Source organism: Thamnophis sirtalis, unplaced genomic scaffold (assembly GCF_051295495.1).
Source record: "Thamnophis sirtalis isolate CommonGarterSnake01/CBP01778 unplaced genomic scaffold, rThaSir2_p1.2 scaffold_8, whole genome shotgun sequence".
Taxonomy (NCBI): Eukaryota; Metazoa; Chordata; class Lepidosauria; order Squamata; family Natricidae; genus Thamnophis; species Thamnophis sirtalis.
The window spans coordinates 11,875,939-11,895,193 of record NW_028261388.1 but is presented as its reverse complement, the minus strand read 5'-3'; the positions used below and the strand labels follow the sequence as shown (position 1 = coordinate 11,895,193).

The 19,255-nt window shown below is 42.3% G+C and overlaps 1 protein-coding gene across 4 annotated transcripts in view; it reads right to left on the bottom strand.

Annotated features, from left to right (window-relative positions):
• CEP295 (centrosomal protein 295) overlaps window positions 1-19,255 on the bottom strand; it is a 63,236-nt gene that overhangs the window by 41,015 nt on the left and 2,966 nt on the right. For 3 of the 4 annotated variants that reach the window (XM_087721092.1, XM_087721091.1, XM_087721090.1), the window contains exons 2-8: window positions 17,696-17,820; window positions 14,810-15,010; window positions 14,528-14,652; window positions 12,729-12,822; window positions 9,486-9,599; window positions 7,030-7,170; window positions 1,156-1,339 (exon numbers count right to left, since the gene is read on the bottom strand). In XM_087721092.1, the coding sequence (XP_087577218.1) occupies window positions 1,156-1,339; window positions 7,030-7,170; window positions 9,486-9,599; window positions 12,729-12,822; window positions 14,528-14,652; window positions 14,810-15,010; window positions 17,696-17,820 (984 nt within the window). Of the gene's footprint in view, window positions 1-1,155; window positions 1,340-7,029; window positions 7,171-9,485; window positions 9,600-12,728; window positions 12,823-14,527; window positions 14,653-14,805; window positions 15,011-17,695; window positions 17,821-19,255 lie in introns of those variants that run through there. The other variant, XM_087721093.1, reaches the window with a different exon arrangement.

Below are 19,255 nucleotides of genomic sequence, written 5' to 3'. Positions count from 1 at the left end.
TAAAGAAAAAGCAAAATGAAAGCAACAATGCATTTCTCCCCCCCCAAAAAAAATTATAATGCTCTAGTTCAAGGGTCAGCAACCTATGGCTCTGGAGCCGCATATGGCTCTTTCATCCCTCTGCTGTGGCTCAAAATATGCATCCCAACAACCAACGTGTGATACCTGCTGGCACGTGGTTTATTGAGCTTTTCAATCCCCGGCAGGCCAACCATGTTTAAATCCAAGAGAAGAAAAGTTTCAGAAGAAAGCAGAATACCATTTCACACTGGGGAAGTCCAGTCCCTGCTTCCCATAAATTATCTGTGTACTCCAGAATGAGCATTACATTTCTGCACTGCAGGGTTTATGTCCTTCTCAGTATTTTTACATAACAGTATCACATAATCGCCATTGTTGTTCTCTGCCTTCTCTGGGGAGGGTTTTTTTATTCATTCCCTACCCACCCCCTTGCAAAGAGGAGAAATTGGAGAAAAAGGGATTAGAAGAGAGTATGCTACATTGAAAGCAATGTGATTATGCTGGTAGCCCAGGGCTAGGAGCCAGAGTTTGGTACACAAACAGCTTACCATACTCTTTTACAATCCCTTCCTCTCTAATCTCTTCACTCTGCAAGGGGAGGGGAAGGGTCTGAGGAACCCTGCTCAGTTTAATACTCCAGGGAATCTTGTGTCCATGGCACTTTCTCAGATTATTTGGTTGCTGCTCTTGATTAATGAATTGCCACGGACAATTCCCAAATAAATGAGTTTCTCCATGAATAAGAAGGAACGAAGAAGCACCTGGTTTTCCTAAACTCATCCTTTGCTTCTAATGTTTAAGCTTTGGAAAAGAACTCCATTTGGGAATCTCATCTGTTTGCTTTTAAGTAGGTGGGTGCTTCACATTTTTAACAGGAATGTATTTAGGGCATAGTTTGACAGTGTTAGTCACATGCTGATTCTTAACAGCAGATAATTAAAATTACCATATGGCTGAAGCTCTCGTTATAAATTGCCTCACCACGAGATAATTTTATCTTGGCACAGTTAGCCACGATCAGAAAAAAAGGTAGTGGGTGTTGTTGTTTTTTACTCTATAACCTTATATAGACTATAGAATCTATATTTTAATCTGAATTAGTGTTACAAATCTTTGGTTCTGAATTATGCTTACTCATATTTCCAGTGTACATGTCTTCGAAGGCACACTCCAGCTCCCTCTGCCATTCTTCTTTGATTTCCACACGTCTATAGCTGGGTTCAAACAGCTGCGGGGGCATCTGGGCGACAAACCGCCTTCTGTGGGCCAAGTCAACATTCTGCATCTGTTCAAGCTCTCTCATTAACTTTTCCTTGTCCTTTTAAAGCAGAGATATTTTGTGAAAAAGTCATCCCTACAAACATTCCGTTTATTGACATCACGTCACTGTCAGCTTTGATGCAAGTTGTTTTGCAAAGAAAAGTCGCAGGAAGTAATCAATGAACAGAAGAGGGCATGTTTATTAATGAGAATGCACCATCGGCTGTATAAATCATAGGGTACGTTTTAATGCATGTATAGATGTTGGCGTAATGTATGCAGAAATGTAAGTTACCTCTGAAGCAAACGATTTTGCAGAACTTACTGCTTCAAATACCAACGTGTGACAGACCCTATTTCAAGATGATTTATGCCCCAAAAGCAGACTTTTTATTAGTCATGCATCATTATGAAATGATAGCTTCAGTTCTGATGATTTTCTTGTATGCTGAATACATATATTGTTAATTGCTACTCAAAATGAAACATTAATGTTTTCCTTTTTCTGCAACATTAGGTACATTAAAATTACATTAGGCATTCTGGGAAGGTAAACCCATATACACTCTCCCTTATCAGCTCAATTTTCTAGTGTTTCTCCTGAATTAGGAACATATCACAAATAAATTAACCCCTAATGGAGAAAATGAGGAAACGTATAAACTTCCATTTGAACCAATTTATGAAACAGAAAGCAGAGCTTTTATATACCCCAGAAAAGTATTTCTATTTAAATTTACATGTAAGTCAGGCAGCTACCAAATTTAGATACAAATTGGAAGTCATTCACACGCTTATTTGCCCTACTACAGTTTTTGTTATATAACAGAGAGTACTGTAATTAGCTGGTGCAAACTAGTAGGGGGTGCTAGGAGAAGCAGAGACATAATTTGGGTGCTAGGAATCTAGGTGTTGGGGTTTAGCAGAACAGATTAGCGGTTACGTACTAGGAAAACAGGATAGGATAGGACAGGACAGGATTAGGATAGGAAATGGAATACAATAGAACAGAAAATACAACAGAACAGAATTCTTTATTGGCCAAGAGTGACTGGATACACAAGAATTTGTCTCTGGTGCATAAACTCTCAGTGTACATACAAGCAACAAGTGATAAATCACGATCGTAATCATAAATACAAACATCATAAATCATAAGATATACTACTCAGTCGTAAGGTAAGATCCCAAAGTAAGATAAATGGTTTATTATTATTATTATTACAGCTAGTCCTTGACTAGGCCAACTTACGATGGCAGTGGCAGCTGTTTTTAGCCGCTGGCAAATCCTGCCTGGTTGTAGCATTCCACAGTCGGATGATCGCTGGCAACCTCTGACTAGCTTCCCCGGTTCCACCACAAAACCGCAGTAGACTAAAGCGCGCTCGACGAAAGCGCGTACGTGACGTCATCACAGTGCGACGAAAACATCGCGCTCTGAGCGGTAAATTTAAAATTAAAGCGAAAACCTTACCCTAACCCCCCCAAACCTAACCCTAACCCTAACCCTTAACCTAACCCTAAACCTAACCCTAAACCTAACCCTAAACCTAACCCTTAACCTAACCCTAAACCTAACGCTAACCCTTAACCTAACCCTAACGCTTAACGTAACCCTAAACCTAACCCTAACCCTTAACCTAACCCTAACCCTTACCTTTATGTGAATCGGCTTGCTTTAATTTTATTTTATTTTAATTTATTTTTAATTTTATTTGTCGCGCTGCTGACGTCACGTACGCGCTTTCGTCGGGCGCGCTTTAGTCTACCGCGGTTTTGACGGGTCACGGCTTCCCCATTGACTTTGCCTGCAGGAAGCCGGCATTAAAGTTCATAAATTGTGATCATGGGATTGCAGGACACTGGGACCACTGTAATAGCGAACTGGTCACACGGTACCGTGTTTTCCCCAAAATAAACCCCCCGAAATAAGCGCTTGGCCTTATTTCCAGGGAGGTCTTATTATTTTTGAGGTGCAGGAGGCCCCTTAACCTCGGCTCGTGGATCAGCTGATCTAGAGAGGGCCGGATGTTCTGTCTCTGTTTCCGGCACACTCTCGCCAGCCCTAGCATCACTGGGCCTGCCACTCTTTTTTGCGGCCACCCCTAAGAGAAGGGGCGCGGTAGCTAGGGTTTGCGGTAGCAGCCTCCGTGAGGCCATTCCACATGGATGGCAGGTGCATGTGGGGCACATGGGGCATGTCTTCCCTCTTTCCCCTCCCAGGAAATGGCAGGGACAAGCTGCACATGCCTTTAAATATTGTAGGGGAGGTCTTATTTTAGCGCATGCGCTCAAAAGCCCGATTGGACTTATTATCCGGAGAGGTCTTATTTTCGGGGAAGTAAGTCCCCTTGTTCAACGCCACTGTCACTTCAAAGAGCTGTGTGTGAGAACTACCTGCGTTTGATTTACACCCGGCTCAATGTTTTGGCTGGGGGAATGGGGCACTGAAAGTAAAAACCCCAGGAGCTCCCTGTGTGTGAAACAACGTGACAAGGGGATCAAGGACAAAAAGGAGAAGGAGGAAATGAAAGGAGGGAGGAGGCAGCAAAGCAGTAGGCGCAGAAGGAATTCAGCATGGAAGGTGGCCCATGGGACTTTTGCAAGGAAACTAACCTTACTGAAACGTGTGAGTATGTTTGTGCTTTTCCAAAAAAATTGTAAATTAAAAAAAAAAAAGCCTTTGTGGCTATTTTGATGAGAGAGATAGAAAGCCTGATTTCCCCCCTCAGGACCAAGATTCATTCTCACTGAGTTCAATAGCTTCTGATCAGAAAAGGTTTCTTCCATTTATACACTTGTATAAATATTTCTTCTCGTCCCTAGTTATCACTTTGCTATATAAAAGAGGGCTGTGAAAATATCTACAGATCCGTCACATCCTGGACATAAATTGTTTCAACTTCTACCCTCAAAACTACACTATAGAGCAGTGGTCTCCAACCTTGGCAACTTTAAGACTTGTGGACTTCAACTCCCAGAGTTCCTCAGCCAGCTGGCTGAGGAACTCTGGGAGTTGAAGTCCACAGGTCTTAAAGTTGCCAAGGTTGGAGACCACTGCTATAGAGCACTGCACACCAAAACTAGACACAAAGACAGTTTTTTCCCGAATGCCATCACTCTGCGAAACAACTAATTCCCACAACACTGTCAATAATTTACTAAGAATGTATTACTCTTATTTTTCTCTTCCTTCCTAGTATCTATCTCTCCATACTTATGACTATAACCATGTTGCTTGTATCTTTCATATTATATTGTTTTTATTTGTTTCCTAGTACTATTTGATAGCTTATTAATAATCTTGACTATCACTAAGTGTTGTATGTTTTTATTCTTGATGAATGTATTCAATTCTCTTATGTACACTGAGAGCATATGCACCAAAGACAAATTCCTTGTGTGTCCAATCACACTTGGCCAATAAAGAATTCTGTTCTATTCTGTATTCTCTATTCTATTCTATTCCATTCCATTCTATATAGCCAAGGGAATTGTTCAGAACTGATAGTGAATGGCAGTAAGAAGTAAATCTCATTGCTTTTCTTTATGTGACAAAACCACTTTTATACTGGCCAGTCACTTCTGTAAATAGTCCACATTCATTTGGCACCCATTCAATCTTGATTATATATCTTCTTTTCTTACTGCACACATATCTTAACTAAAGCCATTTCCAGCACATCTAACATATTTTACATCTCTCTTGGCATGTCCCAGCCTCATATCCATAAAACACCACACTCTTATAACGCAACATTTCTATTTCTTTTGACAAACATTTCTTCTTGTAATAGATCACTTTTTCCATATCAGAATCTGGTGGAGGAAACTGATGAAGAAGTATGTGAACAAGGTATAAGATAAATGTATTCAGTTGCCGTAGCTTTTCTCCAGGCGACATATAGGTTTTATTTGCAGTTCTTCACTGCATTTTCAAGACCAAGAAATATTTTTTAATATATTAAAAATCTTGTTCTTCATCTTGTTCTTCAATACATTAATTTATAGATCCGTATTCCTGACTTTATTACATAATTTAACTAATTTTCACAGCAAATTATTTTGGTTCCCAATCAACCGCACCATCATTTGCATACAAAGGTGCATGTAATTGATATTCTCAGCCTCCGCATATCTTTTGCATATTTATCTCTCAATAAAGAACCACTGGGCATCTTTTTCGTAATACCAGTATAATACTGAACCCTTCGCTAAGTATTTCATACTAAGTTTTGGTTACTGTCATTACGTAAAAATTGCCAGAAAGTAAGTCATGTGGAAACTTTATTTAAGATTGAAAAAGATTGAAAAAAGTGACATGAGCCACGGTGGCGCAGTGGTTAGAGTGCAGTACTGCAGGCTACCTCTGCTGCCTGCCGGCTGCCTGCAGTTTCGCAGTTGGAATCCCACCAGGCTCAAGGTTGACTCAGCCTTCCATCCTTCCAAGGCGGGTAAAATGAGGACCCAGATTGTTGAGGGCAATATGCCGATTGTAAACCGTTTAAGAGGGCTGGAAAGCAGTCTAAGTGCTATTTCTATTTAAGATTCAGTTTGCAATGCTTGCAAACGATTCAACATAGAGTGGCAACTGCCATCTCAATGCTTGCTTGTGCTTCACTACTGTTCGGTGACAGGCTTCCATGAACTGGGGAGAAGGGGAAAGGCGAGAGGGAAAACAAAAGTAAGTGCTGTATCTCTTTGGGATGCTGCTTCAAGGTCACCCAGCAATACCAGCTGCATACCATTCTGTGCTTGAACTGACCGTTAGGAAAACATCCTGCCTGAACCTGACTGGTTACATGGGGATGGGTGTTGGGAGGTAGCAAAGGGAGGGGCAAGTTGAACTTAGAGATTCTGTGAACCCGTACACGTGCTTGCTCTTTTCCAGATACATTCCCCCTGCTAGAGGGGAGCCGCCTGTCAACATCTGAGACGGCAGTCTCGCAGATACGCCCCTGTGCCGTTTCAGAGTTGCCAGAGCAAGGAGGGGGAAGGGGAGGGGTTGCATAAGGTGCTGGGTGTTGTGACAGACGCATGGAGGGGGGTGCAGCAGACCCAGGGGAGGCGGGGGCGAAGGGCAAAGCAGCAGTGGCCGAAGAGTCTTTGCTGGAGCCAGCCTGGAGCAAGCCATGGGGATGGGGCTTGCCGAGCCCTCATAATCAGCCGGCAGGCAGAAGCCGGTAATGCTGGCTAGATTCCCAATTCATCGTGTGAGACCAGTAAAGGGACCAGTAAAGGGGAATTGCTCTCCCTATGGTGTGGCCTTGTTTCTAACTAGCTAGGCTCAGAACAGTGACATTCTGACTATGCATTATTGCAATACATTTGACTTCTAATAAAACTATACCTTTCTCAACACATAGAGCCAAGGATCATTTCTATTTAGAGGTTTAAGGGGTGGCAGGCCTGACAATGCAGTAGTTAATCGCCAACTAAATGGATACTGTTTGTGTTTCGTCACTTTTATAGCTTCAAACGCCAAACCTCACCTTCCCCCCTGTCCGAATTACTGCAGGATGGTTTTTCAGATCTTCAATTATATTTCTCCTTTGACAACAGAAAGAACATTCTGACAACAAGTCTGGAAGCTAAAGGTTAAAGACCTCAAAAACATTTTTCCAAAATACTTTACATTTGTTAAGATTTTTGTTCTTAAAATAATTGAAGCCAGGATATCATTTGCAATTATTAATTCTGGTTTTATTACTCACGTTTGAAAAGGCAGAATGTTTACGTTTTACTTACTCTCGCCAGTCGAACCATCTTCAAGGCGTGTTTTCCTCTCAAATAAGCCTTTTCCTGCTGCTCTCGCCTTTCTCTTTCCTTGTCATTTTGCAGCACTTCCGTTTGTTTGGCTTCCTCTTTCGCTAGTAACCGAGCATCTGGCTGACAACCAACCAGCAACTAGTTAGCAACCAAGCTCTGCGGTGCCTCCAAGAATATCGCCATTAAAAATTCTATGGCTAAAACGTATCAAACCAAAACAAACTTGGGCCCAACCGCAATACCCAAGAGAGGTACCACTGTGAATCCATCCGCTTTAAACCAATAGAGCAGGGGTGTCCAACTCAAGGCCCGCAGGCAGGATCCGGGTGCTTAGATTTGGCCCGCAAAGCTGTCCTGGAAACAGCAATGGACTGGCCCCCGCAGTGCCTCTGCAAGTGAAAACGGAGCTTGGGAGGGCTGTGTTTGCGCTGGAGGAGGCTGTTGCAGCCAAAAACGGAAGCCCTCCCCCCCCTGAAACGAGTGACTTTGAGCTAGCTACACCTCTGGCCACGCCCTCCCCTGGTCAAACACAACCTTGATGCAGCCCTCAATGAAATAAAGTTTGACCCCCCTGCAATAGAGTGTCAAAACTCTAAGACTGGGGAGGAGGGGAATAACTACTCCCCCACTCCCCATACCTAGCATATGAACCAATGATATGGTTCCAAAGAGTAGTTACTATTTGCCCTACAGGAGAAATGCATTTCCTGGAAATCGCATGGTAATACATTCTCCCAACTTATTAAAACCGCAAAAGGCTCCCCAGTTTTGAGCCATGCACAGTATCTATACTGCTCTGCCTCTAGATAAGGGGTTCCTAAACTTTTTTTGGGGGAGGCATTGCAGCACCCTTTAGTGTAATCTTAATATATAAAAGTAAAGGTTCCCCTCGTACATATGTGCTAGTTGTTCCTGACTCTAGGAGGCGGTGCTCATCTCCTTTTCAAAACCGAAGAGCCAGAGCTGTCCGAAGACATCTCCGTGGTCATTTGGCTGGCATAACTAAATGCCAAAGGAGCACGGAACGCTGTTATCTTTCCAACAACCTGAAAACCAGCTGGCTGGCGGGAGGCAGAGCCTCCCAATACTGGCAGCACGATGGTGTTGGGATAAGATCTTTTTCTTTCCTGAGCTTCTGTTTCGTCGGTTGCAGGGAAACAGAAGCTTATGAAAGAAATGCCACGGAGCTCTGACCTGGGGCGAAGGCACATGTGCCAGCAGAGAGGGCTCTGGGTGCCACCTCTGGCACGCGTGCCATAGATTCACCATCAAGGAGCTAGTCATTTCAAGAATCATTTTTGGTGCCTTAGCAGAAAACGCTTGCATTTCAACTGGTAAGTAGGAGGTGTTTATAACTTTAGGAATTGGTAATTTATAACAATTACCATATTTTGCACTCTATAAGCCGCACTTTTCTTCCTCTCAAAAGTGGGTGGAAATATTTGTGTGTCTTATGGGCGACAGGCGGCAGCAGTGAACGCTTGAAACAGCTGATCAACAGTACTGCGGGAGGCTGATCCAACTGCTGATCAGCTGCTTGGAAGTGAAGGCTGCAGCGTTCCCTGGGTGAGCCAGCAGACACAGAGGAGGCAGGCTGTTTGCTGCAAGGACGCTAGCCAGAGGAATACCGATGGACGCTGGGAGGCAGGGTTTTTTTTACTTGTTTTCCTCCTCTAAACCTAGGTGTGTCTTATGGTCAGGAGCCTCTTATGGAGCGAAAAATACAGTCATTTTCCTTGTTTATCTCCCCTGCTCCAAACTATAAACCTGAAAACAGAGACACTTCATTGGTATGCTCTATCCTGGTGAATCCTTGTGGCTGAAAAGCAAGGTATAAATACACTATATTGCCAAAAGTATTCGCTCACCCATCCAAATAATCAGAATCAGGTGTTCCAATCACTTCCATGGCCACAGGGGTATAAAATCAAGTACCTAGGCATGCAGACTGTTTTTACAAACATTTGGGAAAGAATGGGTCGCTCTCAGGAGCTCAGTGAATTCCAGCGTGGAACTGTGATAGGATGCCACGTGAGCAACAAATCCAGTCGTGAAATTTCCTCGCTCCTAAATATTCCACAGTCACGTTATAAGAACGTGGAAGTGTTTGAGAACAGCAACTCAGCCACGAAGTGGTAGGCCACGTAAACTCGTCCAACATCAGTGTGTGACCTCACAAATGCGCTTCTGGAAGAATGGTCAAAGATTCCCATACACACACTCCTGAACCTTGTGGACAGCCTTCCCAGAAGAGTTGAAGCTGTTATAGCTGCAAAGGGTGGACCGACATCATATTGAACCCTATGGATTAGGAATGGGATGTCACTTACAGTACATTCATATGCGAGTAAAGGCAGGTGAGCGAATACTTTTGGCAATATAGTGTATGTGTTCAATTAAAATACACAATGGTTCGTGTGCAATCTGAAAATCACCTGTTCCGTGCTCATTTCTCTGTCCACATGTGGGTCAAAGATATGGTGTCGAGTAATCGAAAAATTATCAACATCACTCATTTTCCCTGCAGGGATGTCCTTCATTTCAATATTCTGAAAAGTTGAAATAATGCGTTGTTTTAACAAGGGTGAATTTTTCTGAGGTTACGATCACGAAACAAACATTACATGACTACTTCTTGTACATAAGATGCCAAATCCTGCCAGGGATAAAATATCACAAGCTATCAACAAAAATGAAATAACAATCAAAAATAGCACAAATTGCAAATACATATTAATGATAATAATAAAACAGCTTTAGGAAGATAGCATCCCTAGGAAGAAGAACCCTACATTTTCAACCTCTTCCAATCTATAATATGCTGCAAATTGATGCATGACAATAATGTCATACTTTATATGGACTGAAAACCAAACATAATTAGATGGTGCAATAAATAATAAATATGTGGTGCTCAGTTATAAGCTCAGGGGTACTTATAGCAATAGCCATTAAGATCTTCACCATCATTCCCACTTCAGTGAAGGATGACAAATAGCAACGAGGCTAGGAGAATTTCCAGCTGCGATTAAATTTACTTATGCATCTTTCATCTTACAGCTCATACTTTTTAATATTAAACGACATCAAAATGTTCTAAACGTTTATCAGAAAAGGAGATTAACGGCAATATATATTTTGAAGCAGGAAGAACACTGCATACAAAAAAAAAAAAAAACCCTAGCCAGAAGCTCTCACTTTGATCTAAATTAGTCATGCTTAAACTTCCCTGAAATTAAGGAAGTTGTGATAATTAACTTGTTCGGATCAATTTCAATGCATTTAAGAACAACTAATTATCTCTGATTAGGACCCCTGAATACAAAGGAGGCAGTGCCAATTCTTTTAATAATATGAGTCTGTACAATTATATGTGTGTTTATGTACCGTATTTTTCGGAGTATAAGACACACCTTTTTTCCTCAAAAAAGAGGCTGAAAATCTGGGTGCATCTTATACATCAAATATAGCAATTTTTTTGCCTCCCGAAGTCCCGCCCCCTTCACAAAAATGGCCATGCAGACCCTTATGGAAGCTTTCAGAGAGCTGCTGGGGGCACTCTATAAACCTCCATAAGGCTATGCATGCAGTTTTTTTGACAAAAAATGGGCCCATTTTTTGCTCAACCCCCCCCCCCCACAGAGCACTCTGCAAGCCCCCCCAAGGCTATTCATGCCTTTTATTTGAAAAAAAAACGGGCCTGTTTTCGCGAAAAACAGGCCGTTTTGGGGAGGTTTGCAGAGTTCAAAAACTTTTTTCCCTCCTTTTGGAAAACTCTTTGAGTGATTGATGAGAATTAGATTGATCAAGTGCTGTGCCAGCAGAAACAAAGTCTAAGGTGTTGCAGGTTGTCAGCGATTTCCTTTTCCAGCACATGGATAAATACACTTGGAAACATCTACCTACCTACCTACTCTCTCTTCCTACCTACCTACTGTATTTCTCTCTCTCTCTCTCTCTCCTTCTACCTACCTACTTACCTATCCTCTCTCTCCCTACCTACTGTATTTCTTTCTCTCTCTCTCTCTATCCCTCTATCTACCTATCCACTCTCTCTCTTTCCCTACCTACTGTATTTCTCTATCTCTCTATCCACCTACCTACCTACTCTCTCCCTACTACTGTATTTCTCTCTACATATATATCACTATCTACCTACCTACCTAACTACTCTCTCTCCCTACCTACCTCCTGTATTTCTCTTTCTTTCTATCCCTCTCTATGCCTCTATCTACCTACTTTTTTTAAAAAATTGCATCTTCAAAACCTTGTTGAGACTTATACTCTGGTGCGTCTTATACTCTGAAAAATACGGTATGTATCATAAAACATAAACATATGTAGATTTCAAAAATCCATCACAGCAGGTTGTGTCCAAAATATCTGTCTGCCTTACGCAGAGTTTATTTGGCTTTTATACAGCTTTAACAAGCAAAGCAAAAGCAGGGGTAGCAATAGCATCTTATTGGTATATTTTCCTTGTCAATATCTAAGTCCATCCCAACCAGAGTAGAGGCTTCACCTAACTCCCTGGTATAGCCTGTCTCTGCCAGGTGAGCTCATAGGTTAAAAGGTAAACAGCTACTGAGATCATGGCAGTTTGCTGTGCATGTCTTTACATAACTTTTCCTCATATTCCTACACACACACACGCGCGCTAAAATAAGTCCTCCCTAAAAATATTGCAACACAGCAGCAGCCATGAGGTGACCATACTCGCCGCCTCCTGCACCTCAAAAATAATAAGACCTCCCCCAAAATAAGACCAAGCCCTTATTGTTCGGGGTCAAAAGAAAATAAGACCCTGTCTTATTTTGGGGGAAACACAGTATATAAAATATGCACATATATGAATTGTCTTTCCAGCAGCCGGTCGGGATGGATATTTTTGTATGTTTAAACTTATTTGATATTTGGGTAAAAAGATTTTTGTACACAATCTTTTTTTGTTACTGTGGATGCATGTTTTTTTTCTGTTTTTGCATTATATAGTTAAAATCATTTTTGTCCATTCAGATTAAATAGTACATATACATCAAATATACACTATGGCACTTTCCGAGTATGTCTATGTATACATGCGCATTCACAAAAAGTGCCATAATGTACGTATATTTAATGTTATATACCAATAAATCTGAATGGACAAAAATGATTTTAACCACTATGGCTTCATCTGCAGCTAGAAGATCACCCAACATTCATGCTGTCAAACCCTGACAATAAACCAACTGGTATTAGTCTTATGCTTAGGCCTATCATAAATTCCTTTTTTAAGTTTTTTTATTTATTTTCAATTTTAGAAATATAAACATTCCATCTTTCCATAAGCAGTATGTCATCTGGGTTCAAATATTTCTGTGCAACATTCTTCGATGCGTTATATAATACATTGAATGTTTAAAACATTGTAAAGCTCCACATTTCCTTCTTAACATATCTTCTAATCAAAAGTACAGTAATAACCTTAAACATAGTTATTCTGATAATACTAGGACTAACAATTGTCATTTTATTCTTATCTCTATCTTGATATATTTTCTATTCTTCTTTTTACCTTCTTCTTCTATTTCCAATTTGGAAAGAGGCCTATTATAAATTCTTAGGTTAGCCATTATCACGAGATCGCATGTCAAAGAATTTCAGCAGTTTGTAAACTATTTGGAAAGAATACTCACTTCGAAAGGGTGGGGTGGAGGAGGAGGCAGGCTTGCAACTCTGGTTGCTCTTTCTCGTTCTACCTCAAATGCATGTTTTCGGGCATTTGCTCGCCTTGTTTAGACAATAAGAAAAAAGTAGCAAGAAACAAAACAGGTTAACCAAACCTCGGCTCTCTTCCAAGACTTAGAAACCACAAATGTCAAAAATATAGAGATATATTTGTTTACGGTCTTTGTTTCTGGACTGGGTCACACTAGAACTGGTTAGTGATCTTGTCTTGCAGCTCCTGCCTGAGGAGCAGATAACAAGTGTGGTTAGGAGGCTTTCAGACAATTGTATACTAGGCATCACTTACAGTCTTTAGGCATCTTTCAATTGGACTACCCCAATCCAGTTGTGGTGGCCCACCAACAGCCAGCAGAGCTGGCAGCAGATTCGGACAGTGAGGAGATTGGGGAGGAACATGGGCCAGCCCTGGAGTCTGGGGAAGGCTCTGACGAGGGCTCTGCGTCGGAGGCAGAGAGGGGACCAGAGCAGTATTCCAGTTATCAGCTGCCTTTGGAGTCAGACATCAGTGAGGCGGATGAACAGCTGGAGCCTGTTCCCAGTGTGCACATGCGTAGAGTTGCCAGAGGAAGGGAACAGCTAAAGAACAGGGGTCAACTTGGGAGTAAGGTCACAGATGGTGAATGGCCCTTCCCATAGGGAATAAAAGAAGAGCGAAAGGGGAGTGGAGTTTGCAGGAGATAATTAGTTCATTCCTGCATTCTTGCCAAGTATTGGGGTGTCTGAAAGATATCGGCCTGGCCACTCTCCAAGCCTGATAAAGGTCGGTAATTGTGAGCTATTGTGAAAGACTGTGGGAAAGGAAAGACTTTGCTGGAGAGGAATTCACTGTAAATTAAAATTATAGAGGTTTATCGGGACGAGGACTCAGCTTCGTGCTGCTGGGGAAGCCTAAGTCAGAACACCAGTCTACATGGGGCCACCCTTGAAGACTCCCTGGAAATGTTCCAGTTCAGAAGGTAGCAGCTTAAGCTGGGATAATTACCATTATATAATTACCTTTATCATGCATTCAGAGCTGTGCTCATTACTAGTTACTTTTTGGATATCCATTCAAGGTGGTTTCTCTTGTGGGTTGTCACCTATAGAGCCCTACATAAATAGGCAGCAGACGTGACCCGTCAAAACCGCGCTCGACTAAGCCGCGCCCGATTAAACCGTGTCGCTGACGTCATCAACAGGGCGACAACAGCCAGCGCGGAGAAAGAAGGGCGCTTTAAATAGCGCTTTGAAAGCAAGCCGATTCAACTTAAGGTAAGGGTTAGGTTTAGGTTAAGGGTTAGGTTTAGGGTTAGGTTAAGGGTTAGGGTTAGGTTAAGGGTTAGGTTAAGGGTTAGGGTTAGGATTAGGGTTAGGTTAAGGGTTAGGTTTAGGGGGGTTAGGTTTAGGTGTTAATTTTAGGTTTAGGGTTTACAGCGCGCTTCTGTCTCCGCACTGTTGTCGCCCTGTTGATGACGTCAGCTACACGGTTTAGTCGGATACGGTTTAGTCGAGCGCGGTTTTGTGGTGGAACCGGCAGCAGATATCTTCGGAGCCACCAATTCTTAGTGGTTTCTGCCTGTCCAGTAAGACAATTTTTTTTCAGGGTCTTTCATTGAGGGTCTAGAAACCTTCTCATTCAGCGCCTCCTTCAGGATTTCCAGGTTTTGCAAGTTTTTCAAGAGAATATTAACACGCTCACTTGGACGCTCAGATTAATGCTGAATTCAAACTTAAATACATTCACAAGGAAGAAACTTTTTATTGTTACCTGGTTTGTTCTCTCAGCGATTTCTCCTTCTGGCTTTTCTGTTTTTTCAGGGCTTCTTTATACCTCTTTTTAGCCGCTTCTTTCCTTTCTTCTGCTCGCTTTGCCAGGGCCTCCAAATCGGGCTCCTTTGAAATGACAAAGAAGCAGACAGGGGTACCATGTTAGGCACTGCATTAATTTAAATAAGAAAAATAATTTGAAGAACTGCTTTTTTTTAAAAAAAGTAGTCCATATTTCTTTCTTTCTCTGCAAAAGCGTTCAATGACACCATCATTTACCTACATTTTCCTTTGCTTCTTTATGCCCTTCTCCTACAGCTCTTAAACTTGACAGATATAGATTTTCCAGAGTTTTAATCTTCTCATCCTGTGTTTTCTGCCATTCTGCCTCCAGTTCTTCGGCCAACTGCTTCAGGTGCTCATCTCTTCGCTGCTTAACATCTTGTCTTATCTGCAAAGCAATATTCCGCTCCTGTTCCCTGACCTGGAGGGAGGGAAAATTGATGGTCAACAATTCCATAGGTTTTACCATGCAACCCAGTTGCTATATCCTGATTTCCAGTTATTTTACTTCCATTGACTAATCCAGGGTTCACCAACCTTTCGGACCTCAGGGACCACTAAATTCATAATTTTAAATCCTGCAGACCACTAATATGATCTGCCTAACGACCAGCTGGGTGGGTGTGGCTAGGTGGTCACGTGACTGGGTGGGCATGGCCAAAAGGATGTCACTCACATCAAGGGGCACCTCGCCAAGGTGGCGCAGTGGTTAGAGTGCTGTACTGCAGCCACTTCAGCTGACTGTTATCTGCAGTTCGGCTGTTCAAATCTCACCGGCTCAGGGTTGACTCAGCCTTCCATCCTTTCGAGGTGGGTAAAATGAGGACCCAGACTGTGCGGGTGATATGCTGACTCTGTAAACCGCTTAGAGAGAGCTGAAAGCCCTATGAAGCGGTATATAAGTCTAACTGCTATTGCTATTGCCAGCCTCTACTCGCCCCCTCCTCTCCCAGCCCCTCCTCACCTGCCCACTCTTTATGGCTCCAACAGGAAGCACTTGTTGGAGCTAAGCAGCCACCATGAGAAAACAGCAAAACAGCTGGCTCAGTTCAAATTGGATCTGGCTGAGAAGGAGGCTCAGCAGTAGCACCTCACTGAGGAGTACGAGCATAGGCTTTCCAAGCAGAGAAAAGACTTGTGGGAGTGCAAGGCCAGGTACCGGCGCCTGGAGGCTCAGCAGGCTGAGATGGTCAGCCAGTTCCAGGCCATGATGCAGTCACACGGGAACAAGGTCCTTGGCTCTTCGCCACCAGCAACACTTCCTTCCAGCCTTCGCCCAAAGCCCCACACCCAGGAAGTCAAAGCAGACCCCAAGACAGAATATCTGCTCCCGCACAAATATACCCCAAAGGGGAAGACTCTCTGCAGCAATACAAATGTTCATTGCACATATCCGGCCCCGGGGCCGTAATTTGAGGCCCCCTGATTTTGTGCAATATAAAAAATGCAAATAATTTTATCTCCGGACCACCATAATTTTCTCACGGACCACCAGCTGGTGACCGCTAGACTAAACAGTCTTCATACATGATGGAACAGCTATTTACCATAGTATTTGTCCGGCTGATGTAATCTAAGCAGGGTTGGGCATGTTGGCCTCATTTGATTAAACACCAACATTAACTAGGACCCCTGTTATATTTGTAGCAGCACTTACATGCACAACGAAAGTGTTTTGAAGGGCCTTGAAGATGAGGTCTATCTTTTTTTCCATTCCTGTCTGGTTATTATTGGTTTTTTTACTCCTCATTCTAGTCCAGAGTTGTACCTCAGTACTCACTAAAAATGACAAGTACCAAAAAACTCCCACATGATTTACCACATGGCTCTTTGTTTCAGCTAGGAAGGACGTTCTGTCTGTCCCCTTTTCTATGTCAGAGATCTTCCCAGCATGGCCGACTTCCTGTCTGCCCTCTGCAGCCAACTCTCACTTCCTTCCCAACATGGTCAACTTCCTGTCCATTCTCCATGGCTGTCCCCCACTTCCTATTGCAGCGTGTCAAATACCAAACAATGAGTTCCAGGACAACATTTTCACATCAAAATGCATCGAGGACCAAATTCGATGAGTTTTGAAGCAGTTGAGTATTGAGGTATTTCTTTTTCACTGTTTTATTTTTTTGTTTTTACTTATGAACCACAAAGAGGCTGAGTCAGGCAGTATATAAATTAAATAAATAACTAAACTATATCATACAGTATCTTTATTTTGGTGAAAAACAATGCTAGGAATATAATTCTAACGGTTGGGTTGGCAATATATAAATCATGCAACAATGTTGTAACTGTTTCTTTAAATCATACTGTAAAATGTGACTGTATTCCTCAATCAGCCATAAGAGGGAGTCAGAATGCCTGTTCGTTCTCTCTGTTTGTTAGATGCTGGGATGATCTGATCTGAGTGCCATGAGCTATTGTAAGGTTTGCAACTGCTAGCAAATTTTGAGTACTTAACTGATTATATGATACTGGACTATGTTATTTGGATTATCCCTTAACTGAAAGACATTGATGACTTACTGACTTATCTGTGTATGACTTGGACTATTTGATGGACTCTGATACCTCTATTTCCACGAAAGTAAAAGCCTATTTAAACTGCATGTCTCTGTATGTTGGTTTGTGTGTTCTTCAACACAACTCTAACAATGCTTCTCTGAACGTACTCGCTCTCCCAACAGGGAGCTTACTTAACAAGCAACTCCCTGCTTTCTAATGCTAACTTCATGCCTCAATTGAATTTGCCAATTTAAACCAGTGCAGAGATCTTAGCAATAAAGAAATCAGGGTCATATAGTCATTTCTCCGAGCTGGAAGTTTGAACTTGCTGATTATGATATTGTACATTTTATCAACTTAGCTGGCATGGAAACAGTGAACAGAAAATCCCAACCATCTTCCTAAATGTCGAGCCAGGAAGAGGTTAAAAGATCACTGCAAAACATATAGGGTTATTCCCAGACACCTCTGCAGCTCTAGAGAAGTTCAGATCTTGCCCCACTCCATAGCATGCCCAGTTGCCATATACACACTTAAAAGTTGAATATAATAGCTGATTTTTTAAAAATTGATCAAAGACAAATGTCTCCTGCCAATGCAAACATACCTGTTGCAGCCTTAATTTTCTTCTTCTTTCGTGTTCTTCTTTCAACAGCTGAGCTTCTTCATTAGGACTAAGTCTAAGTCTTCCTGCCACTTTTCTTCTCATGGTTGGTTGATTACTGTTCAAGGCTGTTTCCAAAGACAATAGAAACATGCTTAGCATCAATATATATCTCAGTCGGAAAGTAATACAGTAGTATTCCATGCAGTATACGTACAGTATAATTATATTATACTGTGTTTCTCCAAACAGTCACTCGTGCCCTTGTGACCTCTAGACTGGACTACTGCAACGTGCTCTATATGGGGCAGCCCTTGAAGAGCATTCGGAGACTTCAGCTTGTCCAGAATGCAGCCGCGCGAGCGATCGTGGGTGCACCTCGGTTTATCCACGTAACACCTATCCTCCGCGAGCTGCACTGGCTGCCTATTGGTCTCCGGATACGCTTCAAGGTGCTAGTCGTCACTTATAAAGCCCTTCATGGTATTGGACCTGGGTACTTGAGAGACCGCCTGCTGCCAATCACCTCCACTAGACCGATTAGATCCCACAGATTAGGCCTCCTCCGAATTCCATCCGCCAGCCAGTGCCGACTGGCGACTACCCGGAGGAGAGCCTTCTCTGTGGCTGCTCCGACCCTCTGGAACGAACTCCCCGTGGAGATTCGAACCCTCACCACCCTCCAGGCCTTCCGCAAAGCCGTTAAAATCTGGCTGTTCCGACAGGCCTGGGGCTAAAGAGTTGTTGCCCCCGTCTCGAATGGTATGACTGTTGTGTGTTTTTAAATTATGTATTGTTATGTTTTGTCTTTTATTTTTTGTCTGTACCCCCCTTCCCTGATTTGAATTGTGAGCAGCCCTGAGTCCCCTTCGGGGGAAAAGGGCGGCATATAAATATAATAAAATAAAATAAAATCAATCAAATCAAAATAAGACAGGGTTTTATTTTCTTTTGACTCCCAAAATAAGCACTTAGTCTTATTTTCAGGGGTCTTATTATTTTTGAGGTGCAGGAGTCACCTCATGACTGCTGCTGTGTTGCAATATTTTCAGGGTGGGCTTATTTTAGCGCATGTGCTCAAAAGCCCAATTGGGCTTATTATCCAGGGAGGTCTTATTTTCAGGGGAACAGGGTACTGTATATCCACGCTATAGTAAAGGGGAAAAGATTGTTTTTAATGGTGAACAGAATGATTATGCAAGCTTTAAAAAAATCTGTTGGCTTTGTAGCTTTTCTCTTAAGAGTTCATTTCATGGGTCACAGAGTTTGTTTTGTTTCTCATCAACAGCATTTCAACCACTTCAGTGTTGTATACGGACATCTGTATCCAAGGAAAAATACACTGAAAGCACAGCAGTCCATTTGCTTCCTTATAAAAGGCAATCTGGGAGAAAGGGAAGGCGGCTTCTGACCTTTCATACAAAATGCTTTTAAAGTTATTCAATATGCATTAAAAAATGAAAATAAAAGGAATGGGGGCATTGAATTAGATAGCGTATTTCTATTCTGTTTTCAACCTTACTCTCATGTTTTCAAATTTCTCAGTTCAAGTAAAAGGCATTG